This window comes from Centrocercus urophasianus, unplaced genomic scaffold (assembly GCF_019232065.1).
Source record: "Centrocercus urophasianus isolate 14NV4802_14NV808 unplaced genomic scaffold, USGS_Curo_1.0 seq_25, whole genome shotgun sequence".
NCBI lineage: Eukaryota > Metazoa > Chordata > Aves > Galliformes > Phasianidae > Centrocercus > Centrocercus urophasianus.
In genome coordinates this window covers 16,621,485-16,633,353 of record NW_024884811.1, presented here as the reverse complement: position 1 = coordinate 16,633,353, position 11,869 = coordinate 16,621,485, and the positions used below count along the sequence as shown (strand labels likewise).

Genomic DNA, 11,869 nt, shown 5'->3' with positions numbered 1-11,869 from the left:
TATTTTACAATGAGAAATTTATTTCCAAAATTATTTTTAGGCAAACTGGGATGCTGAACATAATACTATCAGGAGACTGTATTAAGAAAACATAGACAGGATATTAAATACAATTACTTTATCATAATAACTCTGTAGCAACACAAGGAAACAGCATTACTTGGATCATTGTTTTGGTATGATAAGGTAAATCAACCAATATGATAAGATTCCCATTAATGTATGAGTAAAGAATCATCTGCTTAGTAAGCATTTAACTGTATTTTAAGAATAGAATTGCCTTCATTTAATTATGGCATACATTACAAAGGAACAGTTTAACTATGAGTTAAAAGAACCAAAAGTTTCACAGGATATACTGTTTAAAAAAGTATTTTGAGGACTTACATCTGCTTACTATGACAAACAGCACAGAACTTCAGAACACATTTTTGGTGTCGCTGTAGACAACAAACCATCCAGGTACACAAATACAGAACTCCCAGTATTCTCCATTAGATTTAAAACTTCATTTATTATTCATTCATATATTATTATTAATATTCATTTAAAAGAAACAGCACACAAATATTCATTTGTCATGTAATTCAATACATTAAATCTTACTGCATTAGCCCAAAGTTCATCTGATTTGCATAATCAGGTTATAAATTAGCTTTTAGTTTGTTGGATTCTATTACTTTATCAGAATAAAGTTTTGCAATCTCTTCCTGAGTAAATCCATATTCTAGAAGTACCTCTTCTGTGTGCTCGCCTATAAAAGGATCTCTTTCAAATGATGGAACAGCAGGGGTCCTTGAAAGAAGAGGAGCAGGTCTAGGACTTATCTCTTCCTGATCATTTTTGATAAAAGAACTCCTTTGTTTGTTATGCTGATGTAAGGGAGCATCATCAAAGGATAGAACGGGGGTCACACAGGCATCAGATCCATCAAATATACTGCACCATTCACTTTGTGTCTTCTGTGCAAAGATGGATGCAAACTTTTTCTTCATTTCAGGCCAATCAGAGAAACTCAACTGATTGGGAAGTTTACTTGAATCCAGCCCAAGACCTGAAAGGAGAAAAGCAGAACAACTTAGCTTAGATAAAATAAAGTGCTGCCCCTACATAAGTACGTCTATCAATATCCTATTATTTTGCAGACAGTCCAGTGCAGCATGTCATACTAACTGAAAAAAATATCACTAGGATACTGATGACATAGGTGAGGGAGCAGAAAAATAAAATGTTACATGATTTCCAATTAGAGCAAACAGTATTTAACTAAGTTCATCCTTTTTATAGACACTTCAGAGGTAACACTTCGTCCTGAAAACATTTTCTGGAATAGATACTGTGCTATCTACTAGGAAGTACAAAACTCTGCTGACTGGGTTGAGGGATGCAGCAATGTACTTATGACTCAGAAGCTGTTAAGAGTCCAAAATCATTGAGTATTTCCATGCTAGAGTTGAGAAGACAGTGAGGATGGATATGGTCAGGCTCAATGCGAATGATACAGCTTGGCTGTGGGTGGATACAGGCTAACTGATCCGCTTCTCAGACCCACTCAGTCCAAATGGGCTCCAGCAGCATCCACTGCTTTCACCTCTCCAGCACTTCCTAGGCTCAGATTCTTCTGCTTTTGCTCTTAAACTTTCCCCCCCTAACTGCTTAAGAACCCAGCTTACCAGGTCAGTCGCACGGGCTACCTAGGTATACAATACACACAGCCCTTCTGAGACACAACAGTTTGGTATGTAGGCTTTGTACTGAAAATTTTCTGAACTAAGGGGTCCTAAGCCCTTCTCCCAACTAGGCATCTCTTTCTTTCTCAGTGTGGAGGTTCAGATCTCTCTTTTGCAGCAATTTCTCATCTCTATTTCTGTTCTCACGTATTCTGCTCTTTGTACTCCATACTCCTACTTGAAGGAGATGGAATAATTGCTAACATTTCTTCTTAATGAGAAGCAAAAAAGAAATAAGAAACAAGAAACATAATTAACCTGTACTTCCAGTCTACATCAAACAGAATTCAGAACTGGTACATAGAAGGTTACTCAAAATGATCACATGCTGAAATTTAACAGCTTCAATGAAGCAGACAAAATGCAGAAATCGCGTACAGGACAGAAGTTAATCTCAGAAATGAAGAATGGCTTGAGAGCAATTATATCATAATACTTTAAAACAAACAAAAAACTGCTCTGTGCAAGAGACAGAGAAAATGTGGAGCTCTGGAAAATTTTGGTTTCAAGCCATCCTTTCATCTTTTGATACAGCTACTATCAGAACAATGATCTGATGTGCAACTGTCAACAAGCTTATGTAACAGATGTTGTTTGCGTGTAGCATCTATACACAACTCCCATCTTCAGCTGCAGATAGGAAAAAAAAAAAAAAAGAAAACAGCAACATTTCTGTATCTTGCACTATTTCTACAACTTTGTTATCACTGAAAGGAGTGGAAATGCAGCTAAGAGGAACATAAAAGAGAAGAAAAGAAAACACCTTCTTTCTCATTCCTCAGAATCTCCACCATATGCATTTCTTGGGCCTCTCAGTTGCCTCCAAATTACAAAGCTAATATGAAATGGTGCTGCTCGCAAAATTCTTAAACAGTAATTTTAAAATGAACACATGCTTCTAAATCTTACTTTGATACTGCAAAATATAGCACAGAAAATTGCTAATGTCCAGATGCAGAAATATAGTAGTTCACATTTAGAAGAAAATCAAGACAGCCAAAGGCAGAATAATAATGTTCCCATCAAATTAGAGATTCCCAGGAATACTCCATTATCTACTATTACACGATAAGCCTTGGTCCTTATCAAGTCACAAGGTCACATGCACCTTAGATCACTAATATTATTCCTAGCCATTCATATCATAATAGGATAGCTACTCACATAAAAGGATTAAGTACTCACAGTGGTTAAGTATCCATAATTAAATTGAACCTAATGATCCTTACAAAACAGAGTTGATCATTTAACTGAGAATGAACAGTGTGAGACGGTTTACTTAAGAACTAGGAGGTGATTTAAGTTTACCTTCCACAACAGGTGGAAATCTAAGTAACAGTATACTACCTGAGACTCCGTCCCAATGCCTAAAATTAGGTCAACTGGGAACATTGTCTGGTTAGCATCAATATGCTTATTGATTTTGCTTTTCATTCTACCATTCCGTCCAATACAAATAAAGATATACCGTTATCCCATTACACAATTACATCTGGAGACTGTGCCAGATGGAAAGTTGGCTGAATCTAACCACACATCCTCTAGTAAAACAGAACAATATGCAGAACCTAGAATTTAATATTACACGCTCATTTTCCAAGGGCCACTGAAGACCTCAACTTTAAATAGTATGAACTGACAACACTTAAGCACCAAAGCCTCTCATTTTCCAGCTTGTGCTAATCATTCGTGGTGCAGATGAAGAGAACTGCAGCAGGAACAACTGAGTCAACAAGGAAACAATTACACAGCACAGAATTGTTTGGGATACCGCAAAATGACATATTTCACCCAAAATAATCAAAAGCAAAATATCCTTTTCACAGAGTATCTGGTAGAGCAATCAAGACTGGCTTCCAAGCTTTTCTTGTTTGATTTTCATCTAAAGATTTTTGTTCAAAAAGCCAAATAACCTACCTGGTACAGCTTTGACATAACGGTTTTTGAAAAAAAAAAAAGAAGAATTAGGCCTCCTTGCAATGCTTTCTCATAATTGCCACAGCTTTATTGAATCATTATCTGCACACTATTTACTGAAGCAACAAATTGGAAACATAATTTCTGCAGAAATTTTAAAATAAACTCATACAAAGCAAACTCAAGACCTAAAATTATGTGGGAAAATTGTCCAAAATGTAATGAGGAAACCATTAGGACCACTAGCTCCAATTTAATTGTGAACTATAAGGTTCATGCACTCAGCGCGTTTCTAAATAACGATGTTGCATTGAATTCAGAACATTTACAGATGTTTGAAGCAGTATATGGTATGTCACCATCACTAAGTGGAGAGCTCTGGAGAAATCCTTCAAAAAGATTTAACTATGTTTTTCAAGTGCTTTCTAAATTTTTTTCCATCCTTTTAAATAGAAGTTGCTCATGTCATAAAACATTTATTAAACACATTTTCATACTTCTTGTGACTGTTTCTGCTTTTCCTATCAATGTAAATTTACACAAAGTTCACTTTATACAGTGAAGTTCATAGAATAATAGAACCATGGAATGGCTTGGGTTGGAAGGGACCCCAAGGATCAAGTTCTAGCTCCACTGCCACAGGCAGGGCAAAGTTCATGCTTCTTACCTGATATATGAACCTCATGTTCTACATGCCTCTCTTAGCTTGGCTTCTGCAAAACTAAGCTCATACTGCTAAACATCAAAGAAACTTGCAGTTTATAGGTCAGCAGGAAGACATTCTGACTCTTTTTATCTAAATACTGAGACTTCATATAAATAGCACATGTACGTTACACCAGGTTTCTTGTAAAATGCAAAGATATTTTCGTTATTCATTGGCTAACTTTTGTAATAATAATATCAGCAAAAAGATTAAGCATGCTTGTGAACAGGAAAAGGTCTGCAGTGAAGTCAGAATTCAACTCATGATACTGAAGGTATTACACCAATTATTTATCATATCTATTTCATACAGCTTCAGTCTCTCTTATAACCAATTTATTTTTAAATTTTAAAAATCTGTGATAAAAAATTTAATTTTCCCTGCTGAACACAATCCACAAAAGCCAACATTTTTCTCAAACCAAGGTGTATTTTCTTTGACTTACTAAGTTTCCCCCTGAAGATCCTTAAGAAAGAACTTTCCTCGCTATTTCATTAACTGCACTCAATTCCAGTACTGGGTTCTTAATTCTTAAGGAAAACACTGAAGTGAAGCAAAAGCCAACAGAATTCTCAGGGCAGTGACAACTCCTTCAGAAACCATGTCCTCCGCTCACTTTTGCAATCCTTAAATCTCCAACTATTACTTTCACAAAACCTCTATTCTTGTGTTCTCATTAGAAAAGAATGGTAAAAGTAACTTATTCTGTGAGTATGGACAGAGACGTAAAGAGGCTTTAGATTTTATCTGGAACAGCACCAGCAGAACTGACCAGAATTACAGAGGGAAAAAATTAAGTATGAAATAAAATTATGGAAACTGGAACATACTATTTTAAAGCTACCTCAAAGCAGAAAGTTAATACCTTGAACAGACAACTCAGCCTAAGTCAAAGCTCCTTGGGTTGTGAAATAGGAATACAGTTCTCACAAGCTGCTTCTCATTCCATCACATTCAAAAGCTTAAATTCCAAACGGAGTTGCTGTAACAGATATCTCAAAAAGGAAGAAAATTCCCAAAGCCGTAAGACAAACCATCTGTTCTAATTCAGTACATTACTGCCTCAGAAAGCTTGCAAGCAGAGCTACTGAAGGGGGTAATTATTCCTATGTGAAAGCATAAAAAAAAATCATAATATGCTCACGAATACAATGAGGAAAGACAACTTATTTTAAAAACAGTGTAGTGAAAAAATATTAGTTCAGTCTCACTTTTACAGAAAACAGAAAGAAAACTAGTGACAAGAAATGAGAAAAAACAGATAGGCAAAAAGCAGTCCTTAAAGGACTGCAGTCTGTAACATTGATTTTTTTAAAGAAGCTCACTGAAACACACACAACTGTGATTATACATCTCAGCCTTAGAACATAGATACTTTGAACCAACGATAGGACAAAGGGCAATGGGTGCAAGCTGGAACACAGGTGATTCCATATTAATATTAGAAAAAAACACCTTCACAGTAATGGTAACAGATCACCAGAACAGGTTGTCCAGGGAGGTTGTGGGGTTTCCTTCTCTGGAGACACTCAGAACCCACCTGGACACATTCCTGTGTAATCTGACTTAGGTGTTCCTGCTCCAGCAGGGAGACAGGACTACATGATCTTTTGAGGTCCCTTCCAATCCCTGACATTCTGTAATTCTGTAACTTACATCTAAGTACACATATTTTATAGTACACAGTATTTTATAGCTGAAATAACTTCTGAAACTTCAGCCGTTAAAATTAAGTAAACACACATTTTAAGCAAATGGAATTTATTTACAAGCATGAAAATAAAGCACAGACAGATGAATTTATAGTTACTGCTCCAAATTTACGCTACAAATTTCTGAAAAATCACAAAGGGGAAAATAGATTTCAGCAGTTTTCTCAATAAATAGATATCTAGTTAAGACAGAAATTTGACAGTGATCATGATACACTGTGTGAACACCAGATTCATCTATCACAACGACTTTTGCAGAACACGTGACTGGCTTCCTGACAGAAAAGTCTAAGATTTCGTCCTGGACAAAAATCAGCACACGATGCTGGGGTGCTCAGCAAAGGTTCACTGAGAAAAAGTGACAGACCAACACTTGACTCCACTACAGAATCTACTTCCTGTAATAACAACTATGGATTCTATTCCATTCCTGCGACTTACCCTCCTGAGAAAAATAAAACACTGTAGCCATGAGTACTGCAGATCTATTCCTTTTTTCTTTCCCTTGTATTTAATATGGGCCTTCTCCCTAAAGACATGCACTGGAATTCCGATTCGTAACTTCCAAAATAGGAGGTTAAATTTTACTTCAATATAGCTTTACACTTATTTTTCATCTCAAATTGTTTCTTGCACGTGAAGAAAGATTGCAGAGGTTGGATGAAAATAGCATTTCCAAGAACTGCAGCATGAAATAAACAACAATCTCTTTCAAGAAAGAGTAGCACACAAATTGAACTTAAAAGACATACACGGTATTCTCAGGTCAACTAGAAACGGGTGTACAACTATCTTCAGGCAGGAACATGGATCTTGCAAACCTGGCATCTGGGTGCACCACACAGTGCTAAGCGAATCAGTGAGTTACTTCAGAAGCCTGCCATTTGCATTTCACATATCAACATGCAACAATTCTGATAAACAGCCCTTAGCTATTTAGGGATCTCACTCATCACAGGCATGTCTCATCTTACAACCCTGTACCTTCATGTCATCTTGTCTTAACTGCACTCCTGATTTTCAAAAACTCCTAAAAAACTGACTATGCTCTTATTAGCACAGACTGGGGCAGAGCTGGCAGTAACTGCCTATGAGAAAGTACCAACTCTACAACTGACAGAATCATCAGTGAAGAGTCACTGAATAAGGCACCGTCATCCTCTCTCAGCAAAGATTTACCATGTTTAAGTCATCTGTACAAAAAAGCTGCACACGTAACACTGTCTGAAAATATCCACATTAGCTATATCGTATGCTGGTACTCCTTCTCATTAAACAAAATTAAAATTAAATTGACAACTTTTGAAGTATTTCATACTCAGAACACTAGAAACAGAAAACATACATCAAATTATTTTGGGAAGTAAGATTTAATTTCATTAATGCCATAAATTTCTGAAATTAAAACATTACTGTATGTTTTAAGCTCATGCAATAATGATTCTGCATAGAATTACAGAATATCCTGAGTTGGAAGGGACCGTGTGGATCACTGAGTCCAACTCCTGGCTCCACACAGCACCACCTGAATCCAAACCCAGTGTCAGAGCACTCTGCAAAAGCTCTGTGAGCTCCAGCAGCTCAGTGCCGTGCCCGCTGCACTGTCAGGCTGTTCCGTGCCCACCGCCCTCTGGTGCAGAGCCTTCCCCCACCCCCGGCCCTCCCCTGGCGCAGCTCCATGCCGTTCCCTCGGCCTGTCGCTGTCACACAGAGCAGAGCTCAGCGCTGCCCTCTGCTCTGTAAGGAGCTGCAGCCGCCATCAGGCCTCCCCTCGGCTTCCCCAGAGCCCTCAGCTCTCACATCTTGCCCTCCAGAGCCTCACCATCTTCATAACACTCCCCTAGACACTTTCTAATTTTTTTATATAGGTTTTATATCATGATTCATCCTAATTTATCAAACATGAACTTTATAATCCTATTTCAAAACTCTTAAGCCAAATACAGAAATCACATCCACAGCTGGACACACACACACAAAAAAAGAACACTCAAATTCTGCAACAGAAATTAATTCATAAAATTTTGTTTTTTATAAAATTTTCCCAGTTTACTATAATTATTTTCAATAAGCATTTAATTCTAAAATAAGTTCAATCCTCTTTAAAAATTTTATAGCAGAAATAATGGAAACTTCTTGCAATCTTATTTGCAGTGTCAAAGAATTAAGTCTTCTTTTAAAGCATATTCACTTTCCATTGAAGAAAATGGTTCCAAAAAATAGTTCATTAGTGCTTAAACCGAGCCACATCATGGACGATCAATGCTGTAAATCCAGAAGAAAATTTCTCATTTAAGTGTAGTATCTGAGGGTAACACACAAGGATGAAATACAAACAAATCAATTCTGAGAGCAGGAAAATCTTCTGCTACCACACTATCCATTTGGTTTCAAGAAGTGTTTGGCTTTTACAAAGAAATCAACAGGACTAACTTCATGTCATTCAATAATGCATTGCTGATGAGAAAAAACTGTTCCAGGTTACTCACCCTTTATTAACTGGTCATAGAATTGAGGCTCAATTGCACCAACAGCCATGAACTTTCCGTCAGAGGTCTTGTAGGTTTCATAAAATGGTGCACCACTGTCTAGTAGGTTCTCACCTCGCGGTCTATTCCAGAGTCCCAAATTTTGTGATTTCCACAGAAAAGAACTTATGTATGCTATTCCTTCTACCTTAAAGATGCACAGAAAAACAAAACAACAGCTTCAGTAAGTCTTTAGCAATTTTATATTCACTAAGAGAGAACAATAAGTAATTTTCGTTGACAGAATAAACTTCTTGCCTCTGTAGAACATTGCATACCATCAAGTGTTCTACCTCTAGAAATCAAGATACCTACACCAGTAAGCATCAATCCTTTAAGTATCAGTTTTTCTGTATTTTTATCTTCATGCATATATATTTATGTATATAAAACTACACAAAATATATAAAAACATACAATTCTGAACACTGTATTTTCTTGAATGTATTGACTATACTGCTATTTTTACAACTAAAAGGAAATTGAAGGTTAAAATTTTACTACAACATGTAAACCGAAAAGCTCACCTGGATCCCTAAGTTAAAAAATACATTCTCCCACTCTTGTCACCGAGAAGTACAGCAACATACCAGGGTAACCTTTGAATAGGCAAGTGTCTCATGAATATAGCACTAAAAACATGGTTAATTCTGTTTCAGATTTCTCCTCAAAATTTTGGTTATGCAAAGCACAACTAGTTGAAAATTCAAGTTGTTCAGCTTTTATGTAATTACTTGTTCCCGTCTTTCCAAGCAAACGATACTCTACAGTTTCACTCACCAACAGGGTCTAATTCTTTCTGAGTGCACTAGAAAAATTGTAAGAGAACATATGACAGTAATAGGACATGACCAGAAACATTCCAATGGAAAAGTGAAAAACCTGAGCTGTGTAATTATCTAGTCAACACTCATATCTCTGTAGTAATACTAGGAGCTTGAAAGGCAAAATAGCATTAATTTTGTTTTATTACAGGTTGGCAATTTTGTAAGATGTAATTTTCTTTTTTGTAAGATGTTCTCACCAGTATTGTATGTATATTTGTTACACATTATATATAATATGTAATATATATGTATGTAATGTATAATACATATCTAATATATGTATATAATATACAATAAGAATGTAATAATGCGCAATGTACATACATCTGTTATATGAGCATTATATGTGACTGTAAAGAGAAATGCTGTATAGTCTCAAAACATAGAAATGTCAACGGGATTGATACAAGATCCCTCAAGCTGTGTGCTAATAAGGATTGTATAAACATCATGATTAAAATTAGATGACGTCCTATTTTCACAGTGTATGCATCACAATAAAAAGCTACTAATTTTTCATTTATATTAATTTCTACCATTTAAAACAAGAATTTAAAGTATGAAAATCTTTGAAATATGCAGTCATGAAGGCGTTTTCATTTAATACATACTGCTTGACCTCTTTCTCAATTTCCTGCCACTTAAATCTTGCACTGCTCATTTTAACAAAGAATTACACAAAAAAACACTGCAAGTAAGGGCTAATTCCAGAATAAGCTCTAACTACAAGTTAGATTTTGGTTCCAAAAATTTGTCAGAACTACTGACGATATCTATCCAATGTATTATCTGCCCTGGGGACACAAAAAATAGCACTACTATTTTGGTCTGATACATGGATTTCAAAATACCCCTACCTGGGTCACTGGGCAGCCAGCTTCTTCATTAAGTCGGCTGCACTTCAGACCAAAGTGTCTAGCATCCTCAACAAATCTACAAAGGCATGCTCAAATTACACCACATACATACATTAATGTGGCCACTTTCTTTTAAAACATGAAAAGGACAACATGGCAAGACTTCACTTTAGCCTAACCATACAGTGATTATCATAATCATTAGGCATTTCATTTAATGATATCCTAATGCTAAAAGCATTAACAGCTTCTGAAGGAGGGATGAGAATCCAGAGGCACAATTCCCCTGGATGACCTCTGTTAGTTCCATGAGTCCTCTGTTCCCTCGGCAGAATGAAACAGTTCAAACAAAACTGAGAATAAACCCACACCAATCTAACTTCTATCCTCGTGACTGAGGAACTCTTCTAGGATGTGGGAGTTTTACTTTTGAACATCTCCAGGATGAGAGAGACCTGGAACTCCAGCCTTCTGTCAGACAGCTAAATGCTCTTGCCATGGGACTATTATGCAAGTGATCATTATCACCATCTTTTCCTGTGGCTGTCTTTCCACAGGCAGTGAGTCACGCTTGATCAGCTGCCTACCAACAGCTGTAGACTCTCTGTCTAAATTTCAAGTGAATCCAAAGTGTTGTCCTAACTCACACGTGTGGGAGTGCAGAAGCATCACTGTGCCTATCCTACTGATTCATGGCATCCACCCTACATCACACTCAGCATGTGGGAACTATCGTGCCCACTGTACTGAAATCTAGTAGAGTCTCATTGACTCTAGTAGAGTCAATGAGAAGAGACAATACATGAAGCTGTCCAGACCAGTTACTTAATTTGTCTGAGGTAAGCATCTGACACATGTTCCTACAACCAAAAAATATCCCACATTTCATTCCCAATGAGCCAGAGATCTTATAAGGACATTAGTGGACTTGCACTGACTAGACTCACATAATTTTTTTTAGTAACTTAAAATATTTTATTTTTAGGATCTTATACTAATACTTTCACATTTTTAGTAACTTAAAGTTCCTCTCTTATCAGGAAAGGCAGAGCAATCTGCATCTGTTCAGCTTTGAGAAAAGAGGAGATCTTATCAATGTTTATAAATATCTTAAATGTGGGAGTCAAAGGTACATGTGTAACCTCTTCTCAGCAGTCTGTGGGGACAGGACAAGGCTCCATCTGGAGTACTGCATCCAGGTCTGGAGCCCCCAGTACAAGAAAGACAAGGAGCTGTTGGAGAGGGTCCAGAGGAGAGCCACAAAGATGATCTATGAAGACAGGCTGAGGGAGCTGGGCTTGTTCAGCCTGGAGAAAGGAAGGCTGAGGGGTGACCTCATTGCAGCCTTTCAGTACCTGAAGGGAGCCTACAAACAGGAGGGGAATCAACTCTTTGAAAGGGTAGATAACAGCAGGACAAGGGGAAATGGTTTTAAGTTGAGGGAGGAAAGATTGAGGTTGGATGTCAGAGGGAAGTTCTTTACAGAGAGAGTGGTGAGGTGCTGGAACAGGCTGCCCAGAGAGGTTGTGGATGCCCCCTCCCTGGAGGTGTTCGAGGCCAGGTTGGATGGGGCCCTGGGCAGCCTGGTGTAG

At 37.2% G+C, this 11,869-nt stretch overlaps 1 protein-coding gene across 1 annotated transcript in view; it reads right to left on the bottom strand.

Annotated features, from left to right (window-relative positions):
• The window catches only part of AMACR (alpha-methylacyl-CoA racemase), a 22,508-nt gene continuing 10,639 nt past the window's right edge, over nucleotides 1-11,869 (bottom strand). Inside the window, exons 4-5 of the mRNA XM_042825697.1 lie at nucleotides 8,555-8,741; nucleotides 1-1,054 (exon numbers count right to left, since the gene is read on the bottom strand). Of these exons, the coding sequence (XP_042681631.1) occupies nucleotides 645-1,054; nucleotides 8,555-8,741 (597 nt within the window). The 3' untranslated portion in view covers nucleotides 1-644. The remainder of the gene's footprint in view (nucleotides 1,055-8,554; nucleotides 8,742-11,869) is intronic.